At 64.3% G+C, this 26,272-nt stretch overlaps 3 protein-coding genes and 1 long non-coding RNA gene across 4 annotated transcripts in view; 2 read left to right on the top strand and 2 right to left on the bottom strand.

Moving 5' to 3' along the window:
• Positions 1–4,879: 4,879 nt before the first annotated feature.
• RNPEPL1 (arginyl aminopeptidase like 1) lies at positions 4,880–13,912 on the bottom strand. The gene is made up of 11 exons (XM_039860906.1): positions 13,284–13,912; positions 10,149–10,289; positions 9,564–9,715; positions 9,013–9,129; positions 8,629–8,864; positions 8,292–8,405; positions 7,864–7,976; positions 7,541–7,649; positions 6,441–6,671; positions 6,213–6,355; positions 4,880–5,855 (listed from the first exon to the last, which is right to left on the bottom strand). Exons 1-8 carry the CDS (start codon positions 13,812–13,814, stop codon positions 7,644–7,646), a joined length of 1,410 nt encoding a protein of 469 aa, XP_039716840.1. The 5' UTR covers positions 13,815–13,912; the 3' UTR covers positions 4,880–5,855; positions 6,213–6,355; positions 6,441–6,671; positions 7,541–7,643.
• A 532-nt stretch (positions 13,913–14,444) lies between these two features.
• On the top strand, positions 14,445–17,932 carry LOC120601217 (uncharacterized). The gene is made up of 2 exons (XR_005652394.1): positions 14,445–14,980; positions 17,355–17,932. It is a non-coding gene; the product is annotated as an uncharacterized LOC120601217 (long non-coding RNA).
• On the bottom strand, positions 17,182–19,061 carry DUSP28 (dual specificity phosphatase 28). The gene is made up of 2 exons (XM_039860970.1): positions 18,523–19,061; positions 17,182–18,304 (listed from the first exon to the last, which is right to left on the bottom strand). Exons 1-2 carry the CDS (start codon positions 18,922–18,924, stop codon positions 18,176–18,178), a joined length of 531 nt encoding a protein of 176 aa, XP_039716904.1. The 5' UTR covers positions 18,925–19,061; the 3' UTR covers positions 17,182–18,175.
• A 2,533-nt stretch (positions 19,062–21,594) lies between these two features.
• The window catches only part of ANKMY1 (ankyrin repeat and MYND domain containing 1), a 32,720-nt gene continuing 28,042 nt past the window's right edge, over positions 21,595–26,272 (top strand). Inside the window, exons 1-4 of the mRNA XM_039860883.1 lie at positions 21,595–21,756; positions 22,246–22,390; positions 24,814–25,054; positions 25,884–26,027. Of these exons, the coding sequence (XP_039716817.1) occupies positions 22,263–22,390; positions 24,814–25,054; positions 25,884–26,027 (513 nt within the window). The 5' untranslated portion in view covers positions 21,595–21,756; positions 22,246–22,262. The remainder of the gene's footprint in view (positions 21,757–22,245; positions 22,391–24,813; positions 25,055–25,883; positions 26,028–26,272) is intronic.

Genomic DNA, 26,272 nt, shown 5'->3' with positions numbered 1-26,272 from the left:
GTGGCAGTGGAGATGTCGGGCAGGCCTGAAGGCAGGCTCACCACGGGAGGCCTCAGCTCCTGTCACGTGGGCCTCCAGGAAGCTGCTCGGGTGTCCTCACAACGTGGCAGCTGGTTTCTCCCAGAGCAGGTGACCAAGGGCAGGGGAGGTGGAAAGTACTGTTTCACAGTGTCAAGCTCCACCTTTTCAGGGAGGAGCATCAAAGAACTTGTGGATGGATTTTTGACCTCTGTGTCCCCAGAGGTCAGATGCGAATGTGGGGTGCACAGGGAAGCAGTTGGGGAGCCTGTGGGGGGTGGCGAGGGTGTTGCAGCCCAGGGCCCTGACCTGCCCAGAGGTGGGGAACCGCGAGGGCACATTTGCAGTTCAAAAAGTCGCTCAGTTTGCCTAGGCTCAGAAGTAGATCCTTGAGGCTGGGCTGGGAGAGAGCTCAGAGGCCCAGATTTTGAGCCAGCAGTGGAGAAAGACTTCGTTTCTTAGAAGGCACTTGGTGACTAGTCACAAGTCAGAAGCAGGGAGGGTGCCACAGGACGGTGGCGCCAAGCAAGACAGCCCGGGGCTTGCGGAGTTGGGAGGAGGACTGGCCTTGGGCCCCTCAGCTGAGGGAGCTTAGTCTGTCCAGGAAACTGCCTTGCTGTGGGCTTGGGTCAGACTCGGCCTCCGTCACACTGACAGCTCTGAATTCCAGGGCAGTTTCGGGCCCCTTGTCCGCCCACCCCCCCAAAGCAGCCGGAGAGGGGCCTGGTGTCCTCGGCCTGCGGGGCAACGAGGTGCCCGTCCCTCTGAGCAAGCCTCTGGGGATTCTCGTGAGGGGTCAGGACAGCGGGGAGGCAGGCTCTGGAGTCGCCACGGCACTCCGAGCTTAGCGAAGCCACCAGCCTGCACGGCCCGAGCTAACTGCCTGCCAAGCTCCGAGAGATGGCGAAAGGCTGGGTGGCCGCTCCGGTGGAGCCAGGCAGTGTCTCAAACATCACCCTGGGGCCCGGGGCCCGGGCCCAGAGCGCTCTCGGTCACTGGAGCAAGAATCCCTGGAAACCTGGTTCTGCTGGTCGGGTGTCCTGGCCGCTCTCTGGGCCTCTGTCCCTCACTCCAAAACCCCCAGGTACAGAGGGTCCCGGGATGGTCATCGGGGTTAAGTGGGAAACGAGGCAGAGTGCTCGGCTGGTCCTGGCTGGGAGAGGTGAAGGTCACCGCCCAGGGCCGAGGGGCGGTCAGTGTGGGCCACACACGAGGACTGCTCCTCTGTGGGATGTCCTGGTGGGGTGTGGGGTCCTAGAAGCTCGGTCCCCCCTGTCCCCAGCCTGGGGGTTCAGCTGAAGGACTCGCAGCCAGGGCCGGACTGGACCTTCGGTCTCAGGGCAACAGCGAGCGGTCGTCCGGGACCAGTGGAGTGGGTTCCGTCCGTGGCGCGAAGGGCGCACATTCGAAACGAGGAGACAGCTTGTGAGGTCCTCACAGGTCCCATGAGAAGGCGTCAAAAACGGAGCTTCGAGAGGAGGGGTGGCAGCCCAGGACAGCACAGCGGCAGGCGGGACACAAGTGGCTCCACGAGGCGGCAGCCAGTGTCCCCAGACCACACTCACTTCGCTCACTGCTAAGGCGTGGATCCTTCCGGGTGAAGTTTTAGGCGAGGTTTGGGGATTCTTTCACAACCCCGTTCTAATAGTAACGTGCTCCTTATAGGGGTTCCCCCTAACTATCGCTCCCAAATGGTCGTGTGTCCCTAGATTTTCCTGTGAACATGGCCAGTGACCGCGCCGTGCACGCCAGCCCTTGGAGGTGGCTGCTCTCTGTGCCGGGGGTGCCGCCGTGTTCCCCTCAGGCTGGAATCTTGCTGCTCGGTCACTCACTTCTGGACGAGCAGAGGCGTGTCTGGGCCCAGGCGGGTGGCAGCGATCTTGTCACCCTGCCCGGAGCCTAGTAAAGGCCCTCTGAGACGCTGGGCCGGCGCCCCGTTTCCCGGTCGTTTCCCGGCTCTGGGGCTCTGGCCAGGTGACTGGAGAGAAGGCGGGAAGCGCACACAGCCATCACAGCTGGCGTCAGAGCCTGCGAGGGAAAGGGCGCTCCGTGTCACCAGGGCAGGGCCACCGCAGCGGCTCAGCCTGGCTGGGGGCGCTGCACGGGGAGGGCAGGCGGTGGCTAGGGAGGTGAGGCTGGGATCCCGGAGCGGGGGTACAGGGTGGGGGGGTGGAGCAGCGAGAGGCCTGCGGTGCGGAATGAGCGAGGCTGCCTGATGCGCAGTGGCTTTGCTGGTGCCCTTGCTGGTGCCCCTGCCCCCAGGTCCTCAGTGCACCCTGCTGCTCAGCTGCCCCGTGCGCCTCCCCTCCTCAGAGCCCCTCTGCTGACTGAGGAGCCGTCTGTCTGCTGTTCAGGCCCGTGCAGCTTGTCCTCATCGACCGTTTACTGAGTTTTCACTTTTCATTTTAACAATCGCCCCTTAAAAACTGTCAAGGACTCTGCCTGGTCCTTTCCAGCCTCCTTTTCTCTCACAGGGGCCTGTCCATTTCCTGGTTTGTTCCCAGCCCCCTGTGGGGCTCGGGGGCGAATTCCATGGGTCGTTAAGCCTGATTCCTCCGCTAGCAGTCCGCTTGGGTGTCGGCCCGGTCCGTTGAGTGTGTGGCCCTTGGCACACTCACTGACTGTCCGCCGTGACTGGACCTTGAGCTCTGAAGCTCCTGGAAGCTCTGCCCAAGGCACTGGCCCGGGGCAGGGGACTTAGCACCAGTAGGAGCGGGAGTGGGGAAGCAGCGCCCCCGGGGGTGAGCCTGGACTGCACGGGACGTGGCCTGAGGGACACGGAGAACCTTACCCTGACCCTCAGGCCCAGAGGGGCCCGGGCAGCTGGGCTCCACACAGCCTCGCCTCCCTCACGCCCCCGCTCAGGCCTCCGCTCGTCCCCCCGCCCCCCAGGAGCCACCTCTCGTCAAGGTCTCACCTTCCTTGGCCTTCCTTCTCTGGATGGCATCCCTGGCTCCATCGACACCTCTCCACCTGCTCGGTGCTCCCACCTCCATCTGGAAGACGTGGCTGTCTCCAACATGGGGCCCTCAGCCCGTGTGGAGGTCGTGCTGTCGTCTGCCCAAACCCCCTTCGCCAAGCACCTGGCGGGCGTGGCCGGGCGGCCCGTGTGAACGGAAGGGGTACGTGGCCTCGTCCGTCCAAATGCAGTGCGTTCATCTGTGGCAAGGTGCCCTGAGCGACCAGGTGTCCCTGAGGACCCGGTGACGGGAGGACCCCCACCCCACTGCCGGCCAGAAGTGGACAAGAGGAATTCATGAAAAATAAACCTTTGCGGTTATAAGTGTTGCTGTCTGAGGTTCGTTTGCCGCTGGAGCACACCTTAGGGTCTGTGGCATAGAAACTGGCCCTGGGGAGAGGCAGCTCTAACACCACGGTTCGTGGGACGCCGGCCGAGGCCCCTTCCAAGAAGCGGGGATGCTGGCGAGTTGTGGCATGCGGCCGTGAGACATCTGGGAGAACCCAGCTGTGATGACTCACAAGGCAGATGACGTCTGAAACACCTCGGTCTGGAGAGGCTGGGACACAGCAGCACGTGCTGCTCGCCAGCTGCATGTGGCGACACCAAGGAGCGGGCTGCGAAGGATTTGGGGTTGCAAGTGGGAAGGAAAGGGGTTGAGAAAGGCCAGGGGTGCGGGTGCGGGGCCTGCGGGCTGAGCGCACGCCACTCGCCCCGGCGGGCGGGGCGGGGCCAGGCAGACTGTCAAGGACATCGTGGGGACGGCCACCACACGTTACGGCTGCTCGGAGCTGCTTCTGAGCTTTCCGAAGGCTAGCAGAGTGAAGCCCCTCTCAGCAGTGACCCGGGAGGCCCCCAGAGCTGGAACTGAGCATTTGCAGAGATGAATTGCCAAAGAAACCCTGAGCCCGGGACTAAAACGTTTGTGCCTAGAGACCTGAATGCAGCCTTGTGAGGTGCGGTGGGGTGCGGTGGGGTGGGGTGGCGGAGCAGCTCAGCCTCCGAGGGTTCCTTGGTCTGTGCCATGTTCAGGGGTGGCCAAGAAGACAGGGCGAGGACAGGCCCCCTGGACTGGGGCCCTTGCAGCACCTGCCTGGCGGGGTCCAGGCGCGAGCTTGTGCCATGACTGAGTGTGGACGGGGCCATCTCCTGGGGAGGGGCGGTCTTGAGTGCAGGAGAGTCAATGGGATAGCTGGTGACCTGAGGTCTGGCCATGGCGGCACCGGGGTTGCTGGCCCACTGCTGGTCCTGCGGGGCTCTGTGCCTGGGTCTGGCCAGTGGCTTGGGTAACGTGCCACTTCCAACCAGAGCATGTTGTCTGGTCATAAGGCCCTGCTGGCCTGAGCCCGAATGACCATGGGGAGCGGAGCCTGGCGGCCACCCTGCATCAACTCACTGGCTGCATCACTCCCCTGCCAGCCCAGCTGTCCTTCGTGGGAACACCGAGTCCCTGCCCCTCAGTGCCCGAGCCCACCTGCACCCAGCTGCCACCGCACCTACGCTGGTGGCCGTCCAAGCCCCTCTGGACCCTCCGAGACAGAGCGCACCCCACCACTCACCCCTGCCTTCACCAGTTTGGGACGGGGGACCACCACTGAGAAAGTCCCCGAGTGAGGGTGCTAACGAGTGGCTTCCTTTGCTTTGGTGTTCGAGGGTTCTGGCTGAGAGGCTGGGAAGGGCAGTGTGGCCTACCATTGGTCCTCAGAGCCCCGGGCGGCAGGGCGAAGCTGGGATGGCCAGGAGCGGCTGGAGTGTGGAGGAAGACCCTCGGCCGTGCAGCATGTCTCTGCCTCTGGCCAGGGGGCCATGTGTCGGAGGACATGCTGTGACCAGCTGCCAGCCCCACCCCAAAGCAGCCGGGCAGACGCAGAGGACAGGAGTTGGGAGGAACAGGCTTGGAGGTCGCTTTCAGAGTGGAGGTTTAATGGGACAATCGTGGTGACCCTGTGGCAGTGGTCCACTGGGTGGCCCAGCTCTGACCACTGGGGTCCCCAGGCCTGTCCCAGCATGGTGGCCTACGAAGAGCACTAGCACCACCTGCCCTTCCCCTGGGCTCCCACTGAAGCGTCCCAGGGCAGCCCTGAGGCAGGCGTCCGGTCCTGCTCCCAGAGCCAGGACCCCGTGTTCCCTGAGGGGCAAAGGCTTTCCGGGGGTCCCTCCCCAGGGACATCCACCCTCCTCAATGTCCCCTGCCCCCACACGGAGGGCACATCTGCATCCTTGTTCTTCTGCCAGGGGCCAACCCCAGAGGCAGGGTGCGGGGCTCCGCGGGGAGGAGGGACACAGTTGGGCAGCACGGCCCCGGCCTCCGGCGGATGTAAGGCACAGTGTGGTGGTCGCCAGCGGACAGCGGGGCCGTCACGCCAGGGGCAGCGCCCGGCAGTCAGTGTTGAGACAGGAGGGCGTGGTGTGCGCCGGCCACTCGGGGGGCCTGCAGTGCAAGACAGCTGAGAGGTCGAGGTCCACGGGGCTCGGCTGGCCACAAAGGGTCCCTGGGAGAGCCCGCAGGGGGCGTGGAGGCCCGGGTGGAGCTCGTGGCCGGAGAGACACGCAGTCATGGCAGGCCAGGGCCGCGGAAGGCACAGTGGTGGTGTCCGGGGGTTCAGGGCTAGGCAGACACGTTGACGTCCCTGAGGGAGATGGCGCTGCTGGGAGCCTCGTCCCCGAGCAGCAGGGCGGGCGGGTCGGCGTCCGTGTCCGCTCCGGCGCCACCCTGCTCAGCGCTGGGCCCCAGGCCCTGGGACAGGATCTGCTGGATGGTCCTGCGCAGGTTGGGGTGCAGCCGTCCCTGCGTCTGGTAGAAGACCTCCAGGGCGAAGGACTTGAGGGCACCGGTGCAGAGGTCCTCGTACAGCGGGATGGTATACATGCGGGACATCTGCAGGCGGGCGGGGCAGGCGTGGTCGCACGGCTGCACCCACGGTGCCGCTCACCCTACCTCCACGGGCCTCCCCCAGGGCCCGTCTCCAGAGGGCCTGGGCCAGGGGCACTGGCGGGGGACAGGGCTCCAGGATGCGGACACAGTGGTGCCCAGGCCAGGAGCCCAAAGGCCCACAGGCCCAGGGCCGGGCGTGCTACATCCCCAGACTCTGCTTGTCCCCTCCAGACACGTGTCCCTAGGCTCTCCCCCCGGAGCACACGCCCTGCTGCCACATCCTCCCCGCCCTGCCCTCCGCGACGGCCAGTCTGCGCGGCCGGTCCCGGACGGCTGGTGGGGCAGGTGCAGCGGCCGCACCTGGCTCTCCAGGAAGCGCCGCACGCGGTGGAGGTCGGGATAGTAGTCGTTCCGGACCACGATCTGCAGCCAGCGGATGCGGATCTCGGCGTTCATGGAGTCCAGCAGGGAGGAGTAGCACTGTGACAGGCTGGTCACCACCTCTGCGGGGTGCAGCGCATCAGGCCCGGCAGGCACGCCCCCTCACCCGCCCCGCCCCCCCTACCGCCCGGCAGCCTCGGGACCCACCCTGGGGCAGTGGGGACCCGTCCAGGAGCCGGTCCAGGAAGAGCGCCGTCTGGAAGGTCCTCCACTTAGAGATGTCGATGGCGCTGGCCGAGGCGGCGGCCTGGTCCAGGGGCTCGGCGGTCCACAGCCGGAACAGGGCCTCCACGGGCCGGGTCAGGCTGGAGCCCTGAGACAGGTCTGGCTCGGCCAGCGGTGGGCCGGTGGCATTGAGCCAACGCTCAAACTCCAGACCTGTGGGGAGGCATGACCCTGGGCTGGGGAGGGGGCTGCCCGGGAGCCCCCAGCTCCAAGAGTGTCCCTGACAAGCTGCTCCTGGGCCCGGGAGCCACCGGTGCAGGGGCAGTTCGGGGACGCTGGTGTCAGCTAGAGCACTCGCCACTTCAAGCCACTGGAGTGGCTTCTGTGAAGGGGACAGGGGGGCCGGAGGCTCGAGCTGCTGACTGAGGGACCCCACCTGCTCCCTACTCTGGGTACAAGATGAGCCACTTCAAGTGCAACCTCAGGGCTAGGGGCAAAACCACAGTCCTGTTCTGAAGCCCTGGCTCTGGACAGCTGGGGGCCGGCTCTGCCCGCATCCCAGCCCGCAAAGCCCAGCCACTCACAGCGCCACCGCACAGCCCGCCCGGCCTCACCTCTGCCCGCCAGCCTCTTCTACAGGTCAGACCCATCCCATCTCTCCTTCGGCCCCAAGCCCTTGGAACCCCTGGGACACCATGACGGGTGTCACGCAAGCAGGCCGGCGGGCTTCGGCCAGTGGTGGGGGCAAACCTCCCTCCACCAGCCAACCCTGTCCCGGGCCCTTTGCACGCACTGTCTCCATGGCGTACTTCCTGGCACTGCCTAATTAGCTCAGCTCGCCCTAAGTGTCACCTCCCCACGCCCATCCCCCGGAAGCCCCGGGACCCCATCTGGCTGGGAAGCACACCCTCCTCTCTGCTCCCATGGTCTCTCAGCCTGAGGCCCACACTGTCCAGCAAAGGTTGTCTGAAGGAAAGAGGAGCTTCCTCCAGGCAGAGGGGGCATCTCGTGCAGCAGCCCCCCATGTACACCCGCTGCTCCCATAGCGGCCAGCAGGACGTGAGGGAGGCGGTGGGCCTCACCTGCCCGGCAGTCCACGCTCTGCTCCTTCAGCTCTGGGAAGAAGCTCAGGAAGGAGTCCAACAGGTCCTGGGCCACCACGCTGGTGAACTTGTACTTGTCCACTTAGGCCTGCAAGGGCGGGGGGCAGGCCTATGTGGCCTGGGGCCAGGCCTGTGGTCGGGAGGCTGACAGTATAGCAGGGCAGGGGGCTGGCCAGGGCAGAGGGGCAGGGGCTTGAGGGGTCAGCTGGGCTGGCCGGGGCAGAGGAGGCAGGGCTCAGCAGGCCGGGGTTGGGCCGGCAGGGGCAGAGGGGGCAGGGCGTGCCCATAGAATAGCTGCTCACTCGGAGGAACTCATCAAAGCGCTGGGGGTCCCCACAAAGCTGGGACAGGTAGTAGACGAAGCAGTAGCCTTTCTCGTAGGTGAACAGGTTCATCAGGTGGCTGGGGTTCACCCCTGAAACAACACCTGGCTCTGGGTGACGCCCCATTTCCTTTGTCCCAGGGGACGGGGTGGGGGGTGGTCAGGTGAGTGGAGCAGGAAGAGCCAAGGGCTACTGTCCTGCGCATGTCCAGGAACCCTGGGAGTGAGGTGATGGGGCCTGCCCTGCCCGAGGGCCCACCCCCCACAGGGCCCACCCCCCACAGTGACGGCTCAGATGAGAGGTGGCTGTGGCTAAGGGAGCCTGGGGGCCCGCCTGGGGCTGGGGGTGCCTGGCCTGGCCTTTGCAGGGTCCCAGCCATGGTGGAGACGGTGCGGGGGAGTGCGTACCTGGCTCCAGCTTGACCTGCAGCTTGCTGACCGGGCTGTCCTCCCCGAGGAGCTTCATCTGCCTGTGCAGGGCGTCCAGGCGGAAGGCCGTCTCTAGACAGGTGAAGGCAGCACCTGGACGGGGCAGGGAGAAGCGGGGGACAGGCCTGAGCACCGGGGGCAGGAACGAGCCTTGGGGACTGACCCAAAGCCGCCTCACTGGACACGTGCACAGCAGGGGCTCGCACCCGGGGCCAGGCAGGGCTCTCGGCCTCTCGCACGGTGGGTGCCAGGGTGGCCCGGTGTGCAGGAGGCCATGGCGGTGCCCCCTCCTGTCCCGGGCCACCACGGGAGGTACCGTAGGTCTCGGTGGTGATGCGGCGCTGGGCGTAGGTGGCCAGGCCCTCGCTCAGCCACATCTCCTCCCACGTGGCGTTGGTGACCGCATTGCCAAACCAGCTGTGGGCCACCTCGTGGATGACGTCGATGACCAGGAACTCGTCGCTCTCCAGGATGGAGGAGATGATGAAGGTGAGGCAGGGGTTCTCCATGGCCACGATGGGGAAGGAGGGCGGCAAGAAGACGATGTCGTACCTGCCACGGGAGGGAGTGGGGGAGGGAGGGGTGCAGGCCTGGGCTGTGAGCCTCGCCTCCTCCATGGGAGGCCAAGACCCCGCCGTAGCTCCTGGTGGTGGGGTTCTCCCTCTGACCCCGTTGGCCGACCGCAGCTCCCAGGACATACCTGCCCCACACGTACGGCCCGTACAGCCGCTCGGCTGCGCTCAGCCACTGCTCTACGGCGCCCGACAGCTTGCTGGTGGCTGTGGGCAGGAGGCACGGCTCGGCCCACACACGGCTCCTGTCACAGGCGGAGGGGGCGCTGAGGCTCGCCTGACCCCGCTCACCCTCCTGCTCACCTCCCCTCTGCTCGGGGCTTAGCTGCCGCCCATGCCTTGCTGGCGCCTCATGGGAGGACCACCACGCGGCTGGCCCTCCGCCCCGTGGCTGAGCCCGCGCAGAGGGGCTGAGGGGGCGTCAGGCAGCGGTGTGGCCCCGGCCGGCCAGGCTACAGGAGGGCACAGGGCCGGTGGGAGCGGGGGCCGCTGGCCGGGGCGTGCGGGCTGACAGAGGCCAGGCAGGGACAGCCCCAGGCCATGGCAACAAGGCAGGGTCCCGGCTGGCGCACGCTGCGGGGACCCATGCAGGCCGCATGCCAGCCAGTGACGGGGTGTCCCTGGGCCTGGGCCCCAGGCAGCAGCAGCGGCTGTAGGAAGCAAGAGGCGGGGGCTCTACCTGGGCCCAATGTCTGCCGGCTGCAGGTCCCCGGCCACCAGGGCCACGAGGTAGGCGGGCACGGGGTGCTCCATGTGGAAGTGATAGACGCCCTCCTCCTCCACGTAGGTGCTCCGCGTGGCACTCATCAGCACCTGCACCCCCGACGGGGCCTGCACGCGGGGAGGCCTCGCCGTCAGGCACCTATGTCCTTGTGGGGAACCCCGTGACCCCATCACGGAGCCCCACATCCCAAAAGGACACCCCAGAACCCAGGTCAGGGCACCCCATGTCCTTGATGGGACCCCCATGCTTGCTGTCAGGGTATCCCATTTCCATGATAGGGCACCCCACATCCCTGTCAAGGAAACTGTCTCCCCCATCAGGGGTCTCCCATGCTAAGCCCCGTCTGCCGCCCGCAGGCCCAGCACGTGACTGGCCACTCCGCTGGGCCCCGCCTTCTTGGGGTCCTAAGCCCATCCCAGGACCAGGACCCCGACTGGCAAGGGTCCCTCTGCAGGGCAGCGCCTCCCCCACAGTGAGGAGCAGGGGGCCCCTTCTGGGTGGTGGTTGCATGAGGGGGAGGGCCAGGCGGTGAGCGCTGACCTTGACAACGGCCGAGTAGGTGCACTTGACAGCGGGCGTATCGAAGCACGGGAAGAAGGAGCGGTTGCAGACAGAGTGGCCTTGGGTGAAGACGAAGGGCTTGGCGCTGCCGTAGGTCAGCTCGGGGTCCAGCCACCAGATCTGCGGACGGGCGACAGGCAGGTGTCAGCAGGCCCCCCCGCCCCGTAACACTGGGCGAAGCCTTCTGGGGAGCAGCTGCTGGCTGGCCACCCTCATCTCTCCAGTGAGGCCAGGCACCCCAAGGGGACCCTGTCCCACAGAGAGCAGCCCGTGGGGCGCCAGGACGCCCTGAGCTGGGCGGGTCTCCTCGAGGGGCAAGGCCTTAGGGAGCGAGCCCAGGCCAGCATCCTGCTCAGGCTTCCAGGCCCTAGCCCCCGGGGCTGGCAGCTGGAGAGGAAGGGTGTTAGGGCCGGGAAGCGACGGCCTGACTACGCTCAGCCACGGCCACCGTTGCCACTGCTGCCACCCCCGCTGGGCAGGCGGGGTAGTGATCCAGAGTGTGGCCTGTCCTTCGTCACCAGGCCAGCCCTCCCCTAGGCAGAGGGCCACGCACCAGGAGCCAGCCCAGGCAGTCTCCGTTCCAGCCTCCAGAGAAACCGAGGCACAGCCAGAACACCTGAGTCCAAATTCTCACAGGCCAGGCGGCAGCGAATCTGGTCTAGGCCAGGAAGGGAGCCAGGAACGTGGAAATGTGGGGAGCCAGAGCTTCCCGATGACCGTCAGACGAGCGAGCACACCAAGCCTGGGGCCACCCAGCAATGAAGCCAGCCTCGCCTGGAAGGACTCTCAGGGGGAGATAGCATCTGGGCCAGGGGACATGGGCTGGAGGACGGGCTGGACAGGAGCAGCCACGGGGAGGGCCACCGGGGCCCACGCCTGGAGCACTGTAGACAGACACCCAGCGGCCACCCCAGGAGGGACCCAGACCAGGGAGGGCTGCCTATCCCGCTGTCCCTGCAGGCGGCCAGAGCCCGGCCAGCGCTGACTGCCACACTCGCCTGTAGCTGCTGTCTCTGCCTGCTCACTGCGGGTACCCGCAGTGGAACCTCCTTTTCTGCTGACCCTCGGGCTGCCCCACACGTTTGGAAAGCCTGTCTGGGGAGCCTGCTCAAAAACGCTGAGCCCCGGGCTGGCACCCAGGAGTCTGCATAGAGACTCTCCACAGTGGACCCTGCCACAAGCAGTCCTTTGCCCACTCTGGGGACAGGCCTCCATGATCCCCCAGACTCCCTTGAACTCCACACCACAGCCTCTCATGGACCCCTTCCCTCCCCTGTGGCCCTCCGGAGGCTCCATCCAGCTCGGGCCTCCTGTCCCCACTGTCCACGTCCATTCCTCAGCCAGCCACCGAGGGCCCAGCCAGCACTGCTCACCCCTCAGGCCCACAGAGACCAAGGGGTCCACTGTCCACCCTGGGGGTGAGGGGCTGGGGTAGACCCCCAGGCAGGCAGGACTCCGCCCCAGAGCTGGGCCGCCGACTCCTCAGGGTGGCAGGGCGCAGGGTGCAGAGGTACAGTCTCTGACGGGCCGGCGAAGGGGGAGCAGGCCTGTGGTTCCAGACACCGAGGGCAGGAAGAAAGCTGTTCTTGCTGGTGGGCAGTGGGTTTCAGGAAGGGGGTGCAAGGGGCATGGGCCCCAGTCTACAGCACCCCAAACTGCTCTGGACATGTGAGAGTCTGCCGCTAGGGTGTCCCAGGAAGCTGCACTCGCCCCGGGCACAGGAACAGGCTGAGGAACCCAGCCCCAAACCCGGTGGCATTCCCGCGTGATGGGCAGTGCCTGAGTCAGACACCAAACACTGCCCTCAGCTGGCACACCAGGCCCTGTGTCCCCAGCCCGCAGCCCCAGAGCTGCCCAGTCGTGGAGACCACACACCCCCTCCCTGCGCCAAGCACCCACGGGCTCCACAGCAGGCCACTAAGCCCAGGGACAACAGCCACCCTCACTGGCCTGGCTCCATCCCCAGCGGCCTGTCGAGGGCCCTGGTTCCACCGCTCTGCTGGCCATGGTTTTGGGTGAACTAGACACACAGGCTCCAGTTCACACATCAAGGTCAGGAAGAAACACATCTCTCTGTTCTCACTGTCGTGACGGGAGGCACATCTGCCAGAGCTCCAGACTAGCTGAGCAGGCAGCAGGGGCCAACCCACCCGGCCAGTAGCCAGCACGCCCACAGGAGCTCGGGCGGGGAGGTGGCAGGGCCTGCTGAGTGCTCCTGGGAGTCATGCAGGAAGCCCGCAGGTATGTCTGCTCTACCTGCCCATCACCCCGTCCATTTGCATTCCACAGGCAGTGACCCTGGGGCCTCCTGGCTGTGCGCATGTTGTGCCTGTGTGTGTGTGTGTGTGCGGGGGGTGGGCATGTGTGCTGGGGGGCCCATGTGGGAGCCCAGGGCCACCTCACTTTTCTGGCAGAACCTCTGGGGCAGTGGGAGCTCTGTGCCCAAAGTCCTCGAGAGCTGACACATGTCTGTCTTGGGGACAAGGGGCCACTCAGCTACAGCCTCCCACCAGTCCTCGCCCAGGAGGCCTGACGCGTGAGAGCTGGCCTGGCCCCCTGCTCCCCGCTCCAGCAAGTATGTCCGTCATGCCACTTCCGGAGCACGCACCTGGAGCCCACAAGTCCTGGGAAGGCCCAGGTCACCCGAAGGCCCTTCCACCGCCGACACCTGGCCTGCCCCTCAGTGTCAGGCTCCAGCAAATGCATGGCTTGGCGAGTGCCTACCAGAAGCTGCCCTCGTCCCCAGGCAGGGCTGGTCCCTGCACACTGAGAGGCCTCCCCTGGTGGCATGCTGTTCCCTGTCCCCACCTCCCATTGGGCCTGCACCTGGGCTCCCGCTCTGTGTAAGGCTCCTAAGGTGTCCCCGGGCACCAACTGGGAATCACTGAGGCTCCCGGACAGGTCTCCAGGACAGGAGGGGGAGAGCTGGGGGAGAGGCCAGGGTCCCCCCTCCCCCCGCCCCCCGGCAGGCTGGCCCCGCCTTTCTGCAGGTGCCCTTGGCTGATGTCCTACCCCAGGCGCAGAGCCCACCTAGCCCAGCTGCGCGGCAAGAAGCTGCCTGGAAAGGACCCCGCGACCCGCCCACCGCCCGGTGCCCACCCCGGCGGGACTCACGGCGGGGGCGTCGGTCGACGTGTAGCGCAGGATGACCTGGAAGGGCTGGTGCGCCTGCAGCTCGGGAGGCAGAGTGACGGTGAGCGAGGAGCCGTAGTCCGTGAACGGGTCCACCCTGAAGGCCAGCGGGCAGCAGGCGGGCTCGGCGCCGGGCGCCTCGGGGAAGGCGGGCAGCGGGGGCGGGGGCGCGGGCCCGGGGGCGGCGAAGGCGAAGGCACAGGGCGGCTCGGCGGCGGCGGCGGCGGCGGCGGCGGGGGCGCGGAAGGCGGCCGAGTGCAGGCGCAGGGCCGGGTGCGTGTCGAGGACGAGCGCGCGGGGCGCGGGCCGCAGCGCGCACAGCTCGAGCACCAGGCAGCCGGCCAGCTCGCGCGCCTCGGGCCGCAGCTCCAGGCCCAGCTGCAGGTGGCGGAGGCGGAAGAGCTGCGCGCTGGAGGCCGAGGCCACGTCCAGCGCGGGCGGCGGCTCGGGCGGCGGGCGGGCGGGCGCGGCCTCGGCGCCGGGCGCCTTGCGGCAGCAGCACTGCGCCGCCATGCAGCCGCGCTAGGTGAAATCCATGGGCGGCGCCGCGCCGGGCCGCGGGGAGCCGGCGAGGGGTGCCGGGCGGCGGTGGCGGCGGCGGCCGGGCGCGGGCACAACAGGAAGTCGCGCCGGGAGCCGCCCGGCCCGGCCCCGCGCCGTGCGCCGCCCCGCTCGGGCTCCGCTCGGCCGCCGCCGGGGGCGCTGTGCGCGGGGGCCCGGGCTTCGGGGACGCTGGGCGCCGGGGGCGCGGTGCCGAGGGGTCCGGGAGCCGGAGACGCTGCGAGCGGGGCGACGGGGAGCCGGGGACGCTGTGCAGTGCGCGGGATGGGGTGCTGGGGGCTCGGTGCGCGGGGCGGAACGGGCAGTGGGGATCTTCGTGCGCGAAGCCGGGGCGCTGTGCGTGTGGCGGGACGGAGAGCCGGGGGCTCTGTGCGCCGGGCTGGGGCGCTGCGCCAGAGTGACCCAAACTGTGCCAGGGGAGGTGGGGGCAGGGGGAGCTTTGAGAGGGGAGTGTGCTCAGGGCCAGGCGCTGTGCCTGGGAGGGGGGCAGGTACAGCGGGCAGCTGTACTCAGGGAGCTAGTAGGGGTGGGGGAGGTGGGGGCGGGGAAAAAGACGTTGTGCTGGGGGGCTCAGGGCCACTGGGCCAGGCAAGACAGGCAACAGGACGGCCTCCCCGCCCTTTGCGCTTCCCACCTGGCCACGTCGGGGAGACTTGAAGAGCAGGATCGCCACTCCCTCAGGGACGCCGAGGGCCAGGTTCCTGGGGCGTGGCCGCCGAGACGCGTGGGGCAGGGCTGGGCCGTGAAGCCGGGAAGCGTGGTGTCCGGAACTCAGTGTTATTCGTCCACTGGGGGCTGAGGGAATGATTTTCATACTCCCCAGCCCGCTCCCCAGTGAGACCAGTGGCGTGTGTCCTGGGCCTGTGGGCCAGGCGGAGCTCAGGGGCTTTAAGGCTGTGCTGTCAGATCAGGTGGCCACTAGCCATGTGTGGCTATTTAGACTTAAATAAAATCAGTTCAGTCCTCCAGGTGCAGGAACCTATTTCAAGGTCTCCCTGTGTGTTCGGAGTGGAGTGTGTGGCTAGTGGTGACCGGACTGGGCAGAGCAGATGTCCCGATGGCAAAGAAAATTCCGACGGACGGAGCTGTAAAAGGGCTGGAGCCCGGTGGCTGAGGAGGTGAGTGCGGGTGCAGTAACTGGCCCGTTCCGCTTCCCCCTGCCCAGTCCTGTCCAGGGACCTGGGCCTGGAGGGGTTGGCTGCAGACCAGGGTGGACAGCCGATGACAGAGCGTCAGGAGGACCTTAAAGCCATGCAATGAGAGGGGCCACCAAGATGTGGCTGTTGGCACCCAGTAAGAACTCGGGGCCCCGGGGAGGAGAGCATCCGGGAACCTTGCTCACCTCTCTCCCACTCGACTGCCAAGTGGCGAGGTGTGGGGCCGGACTTGGACACTTCGCTTGATCTTGGGGTCATTCTTAAGTAGTGCAGAATCCTTCTGGACTCAGTGTCCCCATCTGTAACCTTGTGATCGCGCTTGCCTTCCTCCCTGGCGTGGGAAGGACAGCTGAGAGGGAAGATGTGTGTTCGCTGCTGTGGAGCACATGCAGATCCCCATGTGCCATCTTAGCTGAGGGGACGCAGCCTCCCTGTTAGGGCCCCACTCCAAACTCACCAGGAGCCCAGGGGCCCTGCAGCCCTCTGGGGGAGGGGCCATTCCTGAGCCAGCGACTCAGCAGGGCGAGGGCTAGGGCCTGTTCAGTCCTGTTGCCTTCAGGGGCCCAGCACCTGCCCAGGTGGTGGTGGTCTCTTGGTGCAAGGACAGTGTTTTAGAAGGCGCTCCCAGCTGACTGGCCTCTCTGAGCTCTTCCCACCTGGTTGGGGGGTGAGGGGGTCTGGGTCTCATCCCTTCTCTCCTGGAGCGCCCTGGGCATCTTCCTGCCGCCAGCTCTGCACACAGGAGGGGCTGAGTGGGTGCTCTCCACCCCACATTACGCAAGGGGCCAACGCAAGGCGGTCTTGAAGGAGCAGACAGGCCTGTTTTTAAATACCAACGCCAGCCCACCGTTGCAGTGTGAATCGTGAAGCCTGCAGTGGTGGCCTCCGCTCTCTGCCCTGTCCCTGTCCCTGTCGCGACTTGTTCTCTCACCGGGGGAGGGGGAGGGGGAGGGGCATGGGGAAGCCGGACTGCCAGAGGCCAGGCTGTCTCCCGCGGGCATGTTCACACTCCAGGCTTTCGGTGATCAAATGCTGGTGGACCTGGGCGGGCTGAAGCCGCTAGAGCTGTCTGCACCGAGCCTTCCCCTAGCGCACGTGCACCGGGTGCCCCCCTCAAGCAGTTGGCACCAGGGAGGGGCGCGGGTCCCTGGCCTCATGGCGGACATGCAGACAAGGGCTTCCTGGAGGAAGCAGCATTCAGGCGGAGGCTGTGTTGTCCCTGGGGATAACTAGGTCCCTGGTGGGAAGCACAGCTGGATGCTTCTCAGAACAGAGCTGGTGGGATAAAAAGCTGATGCGACCCGCAGATGTCCTGCAACCTGGCCTGGGCTGTCACCTTTGCACCCTTGTCACCCAGGGCCAAGTCAGCAGGTTAAGGGGTGGGCTATCAAAGGTGCTGTGAGCCTGGGCCGGCTGCAGCACGCGGGACAACTACCTGGGCTCAGGGCCTGGCTCCGAGCTCCCAGCTGGGCAAACTACTCAGCTCCTGAGGCTGCAGATGGAGCCACTTGGGTATTACTCAAGTGGAGATGACGGCAGTAGCTCCCTGTGGGGTGGGTGAAGAGGTGGCAAGCTATGAGGGGCTTGCAGGGAAAATGTGGCAGCCAGCAAGCCCTCCATGAAGGTGTATAAGTCAGGTGATAATGGGAGCTCTGCTCTTGGGGCTGGCTGCTGGCTGGTGACACTGTGCAAGGCTGAGTGTGGCATAGGCTCTGACCAAAGGACCAATGGATGGCACCGTTCTTGTCACAGCCAGGAACCCAGGTGCAGGAGCAAGAGCGTCGGGGAGGAGGCAGCCCCTTCAAGACCACTCTGCTGCCTTACAAAGTCCCTGCAGCTGGGACTTCTGCTGGGTTAGGGCTTCATACCCAGGGAAGATGCTTCCAGCCAGGGACACCACGTTCCCCTGGCGGGGAGGCTGAGTCACCACCTCACTCCAGATGCATCGGGCAAATCGGGTTGCTCTGCCGGGTGGAGTGACTTTCATGGGGCAGTGGGGCTCCGAGGACCATGCTGGAGCTCAGGCCACAAAGGCCACAGCATGGATGCAGGCACCGCCGCTCAGGGCCCTGCAAAGTGAAGGCTTGAGTCACTCCGCCAGGGAAGACCGGCACCAGCGAGGAGCTGGCCGAGGTGGAGGGAACATGGAATCAGCAGTGGAAGAGGGAAATGAAAACGCCAGCTACGGCGTTTTATTCGTCGTCTTGTTATCAATATATTAACCAGGAAGTATATTATCTGAAATTCATGTGTATTAACCAATTTTTGCTTTTCTTTTCCCCGCCATCTTATTTAGGAAGTGTCGATGGTGGAAATTTTCTCGCATAGTCTTTAGCCCACAGGATGTCCAGGTGAGGTGCGCCTGAACCAGAAGAATGAACCCAGATGCACAGGTGGCTGGTGCGTGGTTGGCGGGTGAGCAGCTACCTGCAGGATGTCAGGCCCACGCTCGAGGCTGTTGCTGAAACCGGGAGGGAAGGTAGGAGGCGGGTATGGACGCTGAGAGCTCCAAGGTCACCGGTGCTGGGCGGTCTGTCAGCAGCCTCGCACCCCTGCCTGCGTGTCGCAGCAGCTACAAGTCTAGTGGCTGTGAGCCCTTGCCGGCCCAGTCCCGTGTTGGGTCCTGAGATGGGGCCAGTGTGAGGCTGGAGACAAGCCACTATGGCTCGAGCAGCGGGCAGGGATGAGGCTTTGCCAGCAGCCCCGGGTGTCCTCCCAGAGTCACCCACATTAGAGTGGCTGGCAGCCAGGATCAGGGTGGCTGGTCTCTGACTCCCGAACTTCCCCATCTCCTGACAGTGGCTGCCAGGTCTCAGTCTCCCTGTAATAAATGTCTTACTGATTAATGTCCGCGTCCTCCACCAAAAAAATTATAATAATAAATGAATAAATAAATGTCTGTCTAAAATTCAAGTAGTTTTGATTTTCCTGACCAAGCCTGGTCTAATAAACTGAGGCTAACCTGGGGAGGGACAGGTCCCAGTCCCCTCTTCAGTGGACATGTCCCTGAAGCGCAGTCAAAAGAGCTGCATTTAGGGCAAATGCGAAAAATGAAAACTCTGTGGGAGGAATGACAAGCCTCCCGTCAGTGCGTGAACTACCTCTTCCCAGGAAACTCCTGAGCGCCCTGCTGGGGCTGGGCTGACCCACCAGGGCTCAGTCCCGTGGGCTCCCTGGGCTCCCTGGGCAGGGGCGGGGCCTGGACTGCAGGGCCTCCTCGTACTTCTGGAGCTGAGACCAGAAGCCCGGGTTGGGCTCGGCCACGGGGCGGGCGCTCTTCACGGCCTGCAAACGAGAGGACCGGTAAGGTTAAACGCTGCGCCGCGATCCCGACAAGGTCTTCAGGGGCCCAGAGGGCCTGAGGCCAGGCCCCAGGAGTGCGCCCCACCCCTACCTAGGGCCCCGCCCCAGACCGGAAGGCCCGCCGCCGGAGTGCGCCCGGGCCAGGGCCCGCCCCATCCCACCGGAAGGCCCGCCCCGCTCGCCGGGACGGCCCGCTCCACCTGGAAGGCCTGCGCCAGGCTGAGGCCGCGGTGCCGCATGAGGTAGGCGGTGCAGACGGCGGCCGAGCGGCTGCGGCCGTTCTTGCAGTAGACGAGGCAGGCGCCGCCGGCGCGCACCGCGTCCTCCATGGCGACGCAGGTGGCCTCCAGGTGCGCCAGCAGGTCCTCCGCCGGGTCGTCGAACACGGGCACGCGCAGCTCGGCTACGCCGGGCGCGCGCGGGCCAGGCTGCTGGCGCGAGACGTTGACACATAGGGTGACGCCCGCACGCGCCAGCGGCTCCGGCGCGGCCGCGGCGCGCGCGTTCCCGAGGAAGAGCGAGGGGGCGACGTGTGCGAACGGCGGCGGCGCGCACGGGGCGGCCTCGGTGGTCCCGAGGCGTCCGGCTCGTCCCGCGTCCATGGCCGACGCTCGGACGCTTGGCCCCGGGGTCTGTTTTGGGCGATCCGGCGGCCGGCGGGGCGCCCCCGGGTCCTTAGGGCCTCCGAGGGCCGTCCCGCCCCCGCCGGCGTCCGGGCCGCGTAGTGGCTGTGCAGTGCGGGGCCCGCCCACCAGGCCCTGGCCGTTCCTCACTGGCCCGGCCGAGCGCGGCCCCTCCTCTGATTGGCTACGGATGGAGGGGTCAGCCATTGGCTGAGCTCGTGGCCTTCGGGAGAGTCGAATTGGCCCTAGCCGGGTGGGCGGAGCCTGTCGGCTTCCTAAGAGGCACAGCGGCAGGTGTGGGTCCTTGCGACCCGGGAGGTTTCGCCGACACCGACACCGACACCGACACCTGAACCGGAACCCGTGCAGCCGGGCCGGCCAATAGGGCTCTAGTGGAGCTCGGGGAGGTGGGCTTCCCAGGCCGTGGCTGCCGTGTAGAGGAGCGGGCGGCCCTGTCACAGATTCTCGTCCGGACACTGACCAGGATCCTCCATGCCACCTGGCTCTGGTATTGACGACGACTCCTGTAACTGCATTGCCGGCTGAGGCGCCTTTAGTACAGCTTATGTTTGTTCCTTTTTGTTATCTGCTTCCAAGTAAACTGTCCTTTGAAATTTCTGCATTTTATTTTTCCTTTTATTGTAAAACGTGGTTCACGTAAAGTCGAGTCAGTTACCATTAACTTTTCATTTCTTCCTAGACAAGTATTTTTGTTAGTATTCTATATACTAACAACAAACAGGGTGAATTCAAAAGTTTACAATAGTATAAAAATATAAGTACCTAACGATGAATACAGTAGAAGTCATATGAGTCCTTAAAAGAGAAAATCAAAGCCTTCAACTGAATTTTAATAGAAATGCTACTCTCCCATGCACACTTCATCAGCGATATTTTATTAAATTTCATAAAAGTGATAGATTCAGGCAGCATTTTCAGGTTTGCAAACACCACGACTCCAGTAATATGAGCAGCTAACTTGCCTAAAGCCACTTGTCCTAAAAGATGTTTGCTAAATTACTAATTTGCTGAATTTACCAAGTTTACCAATTCAGCAAAAACTTAAAAATTCATGTTTTTGAACATTGTCAATCAATGTTATTCTTATGAAAAGATTCTTTTCGAACATATTCTCTAGTGTCAATGTGGGACTTGTATCAATGTGTGGAAATGGAGCTTTTTAATCTTTCTACGCCTAGTTTTTAAAACGTCTGTGCATATATTCTTATGAATATAAGAAAAATTTCAGCGTTTCATACTACATTTTTTTTCCAGTTTATAGAAGTCTCCAGACACCTTTTTGGACTACATTTTAGTATTTAGAATTGTTTTGCCGATCTCACCAAATTTTCAGGTTTGCCAGCTTGTCTCCTCAAGCTGGCGGAACAAAGCGTTCGGAGCTGGCGGCTTGGAACAGGAGGCGTTGCCCTGCGTCGGGGTCCCCGGGTCTCCAGATCTCCCCCTTCTTAGAAGGACACGACTCACTCGGTTTAATCTAGTGTGACTTCACATCTCCAAAGACCCCATTTCCACATAAGGTCACTAGCAGGTACCAGGGGTCAGGACTTCCACTGATGGGGGGCACCACTTCACCCACAACAGGTTATGGTGTGGTTTAACAGGTTTATAGGGTATTCTGAAGTGTTGGTTCACTTTTCTTTCTCTTTTCTTAAATTTTAAAGACAGCTCAGTTTGTATCTGCTCAGTTTCCCAAACCGCAGTTGGAGGGAGCAGGGCAGAGGCTAGATCTGAGCGGTAAAGAAAGAGGGGGTCCAGGAACCTAGGTGAGTCCAGAGGGGCTGAGAGGGGAGTGAGGGAGAAGAGGAACGTGAACTGGGAGACAAATAGGGGGCGGAAGAGCCCCCGGAACCTGCAATTCCGGCACAGCTGCCTTAGTCCTGCCCATCTAGCCAGCCCGGAAGGGCCTGGCACCGGCTTCGCTACCCCTTTCCCCTCGTTCTAAGGGGCAGTCGCCCTGGTTTGAGAGCCCAACCCCTGCGCCTTTGGGGAGTCAGCCTCACCCCTACCCCCGGAGGCCCTGCGCTGTCTTCCACCACGTGTTTTGCACGTACCGGTCCAGCTCCCTGAAACGTGCCCTCCCCTTCTGTCCAGCGAGCTCCTAGGCACCCCCTGAACCTCTCCCGGCGACGCCGGCCCCCTACCGCATCGCTTCCCCGCACCAGACCGTGAGCGCCCCTCCGAACCGGCACAAACCAATTTTGGACTCGGGCACAGCTCGATCAGCCACTGGCTCTACCGCGGCGCGTCCCGGCGCGTGACGGTGGACAAGTCAATTCGTCCCTCAGTCGTGCCTCAGTTTCCTGCGGTGTCGCCAGGCACATTCCGGTGCTCTCTTCGCCGGGGCGGTGGGAGCCCTTCGCGCTCTCCGGAGGAGCCCCGGGCCGGGAGGCTGACCCTCGCTATCGGGGGGCTCAGACAGGCCCGCGTTCGCAGAGGTGCAGGGCACCGGGTGGGACAGTGCAGGGGGCGGGGACGCGCGGCCGGGGGCCCGGGTGAGGTCATAGAGCGATGTGCGGCGCTTCCATCCGGACGCCCGGGGGCGGGTCCGGGCGCGGCCAGGCGCGGGATTGGCGGGGGCCAACGGGCGCGTGGGCGGGGCGCCGGTCTCCAGGGAAACCCGACGCTCTCCGACCCCCGCGCGGCGCCCAGTGGGGACTAGCGAGCCGGGCCGCATCGCTGAGGCCGTCGCCCCGGGCAGACCCGGTGCGGTGGGAGCGAGCTTTCCGAGCCTCAGTGCGACCCCGCAGCAGGGGTGCAGTCGGGATCCCGGCGGGGACGCCCGGAGTCGCGGTGAGCCGGATGGGGGAATCCCCGAGCCCCGCGGAGGCAGCGGGCGTGGCCGGCGCGTGTGTCCCACGCCCCGTGGGCCTGGCCCGCTGTCCTCCCGGGGAGGAGCAGAGCGGAGTTGGGACCAGATGTGCGTGAGAGGCTATGAGTGTGGGGTTGAGTGGGGGCCGTGTCCCCGCACCGGGCCCCGCCGGACTGGCTCCTGAGGCCCGGGAGGAAGGGGGAGCCCGCTGACTGTGGACCCCTCCCGGCGCAGGACTGACTCTGCCGCGTGGCCCCGACGGGGCTTCCCGTGGTTCCCGCCCTATGGGAGGGACAACAACGCCCTCGGAGCGGGCGAAGGTTCCCTGGATTCCTACAGGATGGAGGGGCGCGGCCCCGAGCGGGGCCGGATTAGGGGAGGGGCCTGTTCCTGGAGCCCAGCGGGGCGAGGGCAGTCTGCAGTGCCCGCCAGGCCCCTGATGGCTTTGTGGTTCCCCACTTTGCTTCTAGGTTCAAAGACGAGAGACATGGAAAGTGGTCGTTCCTCACTCTTGCAGGATGAAGTCCCAGACGGTGACCAGCTGGAGGCGAGGGGCAGCGAACCCGCTGCCTCTGAGGCCCCAGGGACCCCGGAGAGCTCTAGGCTCTTCAAAAGGTGTGGGGACCCTCCATGGGGAGGTCTGACTCTCACCCTGGGGACCAGACCTAGCTGGGACCTAGCTTTGGGGCAAGTGTTAAAAATTAGCTGCAAGTTCTTTTATCTCTTCAAAAATGAGTCTCTGGGGAAACAGAAAAACCATGTTGTGTCAACAGCCCCTGAGAAAAATGACCCTAATGGGTAGCAGGGCCTGGAGCTGACCTTGGAACCTCCCTTCTGGCCTGCCCACTCTGCTCCTGTCACGTCACGGCCTCACGGCCTCAGGGCCATTCGCTTTACACCATCGGGGGCCGGGTTGCCCGCTTTCTCACAGGACGTGGCTGCTGTGAGAGCTGACGCATCGCAGGCCTGCGTGGGCCAGGTGCTGCCCTCGGAGCGTCACCTTGGGGTCTCAGGAAGTGCACTCTGTAACCCGTTGTGTTTGTCCCTATGACGGGCTGAATCGTGTCCCCCACCCCCGAAATTTTTATGTGGAAGCCCTAACCTTCTGTGATGGTGTTAGGGGAGGAGGCTTTGGGGTGGGTAATTAGTTTCAGATGGGTTGTGGGGGTGGGGTCCCCGATGGCATTAGTGCCCTCATAAGAAGGACAAGAGGGGACCAACAGCTTCCTCCGCCACGTGAAGACGCAGTGGAAGCCAGCCCTCACGGAGGTCTGCCTTCCCCCACCTCGACCTGGGGCTCCAGTCTCCAGAAGTGGGAGGAACGCGCGTCTGTTGTTTAAGCCCCCAGCTGTGATGTTTGTTACAGCAGCTCCAGTGGACCGACATCGCCCCCATTTTACAGATGAGGAAACTGAGTCACGAGGGAGTAAGGAGCCCATCTGGTGGCAGAGCTGAGTGGCCAAACTCTCGCCCACCTTGCCAGCTGACCATTCCTGGTGACCCTGCAGCGGGCCTTACAGCTGACTGACTGCAGTGATGATTTTCTTGCTTAACCTCGAAATACTTTTCATTTCTTCTGTTCTCGCTGTCAGTTATCCTTCCCCCACATTTTTATTAACAGTAATATGTGCTTCATGCAGAAAAATGAGAAACTACTGATGTGTGAGTTTGCTAGGGCTGTGGCGAAGTTCCCGACTGGGCGGCTTTCGTGGCAGAAATGCACTGTTTTCAGTTCTGGAGGCGGGAAGCCGGAGACCGAGGTGTGGCCAGGGCTGTCCCTCTGAGGCCACGGTGGGACGTGTCCCAGGCCCGTCCCCAGGCGTGCAGACGGCCGTCTCCTCTCTGTGTCTGCACATCATCTCTGTGCATTTCTGTGCCCAAACTTCCCCCTTAAAAAAAGGGGACTGCAGTCACTGGCTTCGGGCCCACCCGAGCGACCTCACTTTAACTCGATCACTTCTGTAAGGGTCCCATCTCCAATGAAGTCACATTGTGTGGTTCTGGGGGGTGGGTAGGACTCCCACACATGAATTTTTTTTGAGGGGGGGGATGGCACAATTCAAACCATACCCACAGGTAAGCAAAAAAATTAAAAACCCACCAGAAAACCAAAAACAAACCAAGTCAGAGCCCCGCACTTCATGGTTGCATGCGGCGTCTGTCCTTCCTGGCTTCTTCCTGGAGGCATCAACGGCGCGGCAGACAGAGGTGGTTGCGTTTGCAGCAGCCGAATCCCCCTTCGCTGGGCAGGTGCTTGCTTTGGTGTCTGTGGCTTGCGGCTGGCGTTTGAGGGCCGTCTGCTGGAGGAGGCTCAGAGCGTGCGGGTTCCCACACGGTGTGTGGCCGGCCAGCGGCACAGGCCTAGGCAGAGAGACCCGGACGCAGTACCCCAAGGGAGGCCTTTAGAGTAGGGGGTGTGTGTGACAGGGCAGGGGCGTGTCCCCTTTAATGCAGGAACAGGGAAGGAGCGAGCCCTCCCTGGCCCGTGCTCCCTGCCCCTCACCCAGCACCCGCCTCTTCCGCACCCTTCCATCCCCTGCGAGTCCACTCACCGCCACTCAGGCCGCTCAGGTCGACCCTCCGTCCGGAGCCCCCTCTCCCCGGTCAGACGTTCATCCGTCCACACGTCTGCCCGGTGTCTGCCTCCCAGTCTGCTCTGCACGGTGCGGCACGGTGCGGCTGGCTCACGAGAGAAAAGACCTGCAGGGGGCGCTCGGGGTGGGGGGGCAGGTGAGGGAGACGAGGCTCGCCCAGCAACCAGCTCGAGTGGGGCGACCGTCTGCTTCCAGGGGTACCACAGCCATTGCCCGTGACAGACGGACACCGGGCCACACGCTTACTGTGCTTTCTGCTTCCTGTGTGACCCTGGGCAGTCACGCACCCCTCTGCCTCAGTTTCCCTTTCTGGAGAGGGGGAGGGCAGCAGCACCTGCCCCAGGGGGTGCTGGGAGGATGAAATGAGGCGGTGGGTGCTTCTCAGCACACAGTCGCTCTGATGACTGCAGCCGGTGCGGTTCTCACCCCCACTGCCTCCCCCAGGGACGCCCCAGAAGCCCCAGAGGCCCCCGAGGAGGAGGAGGAGGAGCAGGAGCAGGAGGAGGAGCAGGAGGAGGAGGAGGAGCAGGAGTCCGAGGGCTCCCGAAGGGAGCTGGACCTGAAGGAGGCCTACGTCCAGCTCGTCCAGGGCGTGCAGGAGTGGCAGGACGGCTGCGTCTACAGAGGGCAGTTCGGGCTGGACATGAAGCTGGGATATGGCGAATTTTCGTGGCCTACGGGCGAGGTAAGAGGCACATGCCACCTCCTCGGTCACCCCCAGGGCGCGGCCAGCGGCAGGAGTCGTCCCCCGGGTGCATGCCTCTCCTCCGAGGGGTGCGCCATGAGCTGGCAGGTCTGTCAGCAGGAGGGCTGCAGGGCCAATGTCTTTCCTACCCGAGAAATGCCTGGAACGTGCCCTTAGCTCTGAGGAGCCCACGGACCTCACGTGGCCAGGACAGAGGCTGGAAAGGCAGGACCTGAGCTCGTGCTGCTTGTCACCAAATGCAGGACATCAGTGACCCTTGTCCAGCGTTTGTTTCTGTAGTCCTCGGCTAGCTTCTCTTCGCCCAGCATGGGGGTGTCCCGGGGCCAGACTACCCTCGCAGTGGTGGGAGGTTTGGGCACCAGGCTCTCCCCAGAAGGAAGACGGGGGTGGGGGGCTGAGGGGAAGCCTGGCAGGGAGCTCTGGGTCCCCGGGCTGCGCTCCACCGGAGGCCAGCAGGAAGATGGGGGTTGTGGGGTGGAGGGGAGCACAGAGACGGTCACCCCACTGCTGGGGTGAGGGATCCCCCCACAGCCCTGCATAAACGGTTTGCAACGTAGGATATTTTTTAGTCAGGGAGACTCTGATACTCCCCACAACAGTACAAATGTAGGCGAGGATGGGCGGTCCCCAGCCCGGTGCCCCTCTGCCCGCCCAGTGCCCGCACTGCCGACTAGCGGGGCGTGACCCATGTCAGACCCATTCATTGCTGGCTGGCGTGGCGGCTCAGCTGGGAGCGTGTCCTGTAAGGTTCCCGGGCTGCGGGGCAGCTTCTCCGGCGGCACCCCCGTCACAGCATCTCTGCCTGCAGTCCTACCACGGGCAGTTCTACCGGGACCACCGCCACGGCGTGGGCACCTACATGTGGCCGGACGGCTCCAGCTTCACTGGCATGTTCTACCTCAGCCACCGAGAAGGCTATGGCACCATGTACATGAAGGCGAGGCTCTTCCAGGTGAGGGGCCGGGGCTGCCATGCGTGCCGTCCGCTGGGCGAAAACGATTATCTAGGTTCTGCGGAAGTTTGCTGCTTATTTTTAATGATTGTAATAGTACCAGTAATAACGTACGTGACGGTGAAAACGTAAAGAGAAGAAATCGAAAGCCTCTTTATTATTCCACCCCAGAGCAGGGACGGGGACCAGCAGGTCGTGTACATATTTTGACTGAACAGCAAACGCACCTGAATATTTGCTTTTCC

Source organism: Pteropus medius, unplaced genomic scaffold, assembly GCF_902729225.1.
Source record: "Pteropus medius unplaced genomic scaffold, Ma_sr-lr_union100, whole genome shotgun sequence".
NCBI classification, from domain to species: Eukaryota; Metazoa; Chordata; class Mammalia; order Chiroptera; family Pteropodidae; genus Pteropus; species Pteropus medius.
Note: the sequence above shows the minus strand (reverse complement) of the source record. Positions and strands in the feature narration are given on the sequence as shown.

Excerpts from the sequence above, each read along its gene's own strand:
- DUSP28 (XM_039860970.1), bottom strand. The coding sequence starts at position 18,924 with ATGGACGCGGGACGAGCCGGACGCCTCGGGACCACCGAGGCCGCCCCG. Across the intron at positions 18,305-18,522 it reads GCCTGGCGCAGGCCTTCCAG|GCCGTGAAGAGCGCCCGCCC; the intron begins GTGGAGCGGGCC and ends TCTCGTTTGCAG.
- RNPEPL1 (XM_039860906.1), bottom strand. The coding sequence starts at position 13,814 with ATGGCGGCGCAGTGCTGCTGCCGCAAGGCGCCCGGCGCCGAGGCCGCG. Across the intron at positions 9,716-10,148 it reads CCTACTCGGCCGTTGTCAAG|GCCCCGTCGGGGGTGCAGGT; the intron begins GTCAGCGCTCAC and ends CCCCGCGTGCAG. Across the intron at positions 7,977-8,291 it reads GCAGGTCAAGCTGGAGCCAG|GGGTGAACCCCAGCCACCTG; the intron begins GTACGCACTCCC and ends GTGTTGTTTCAG.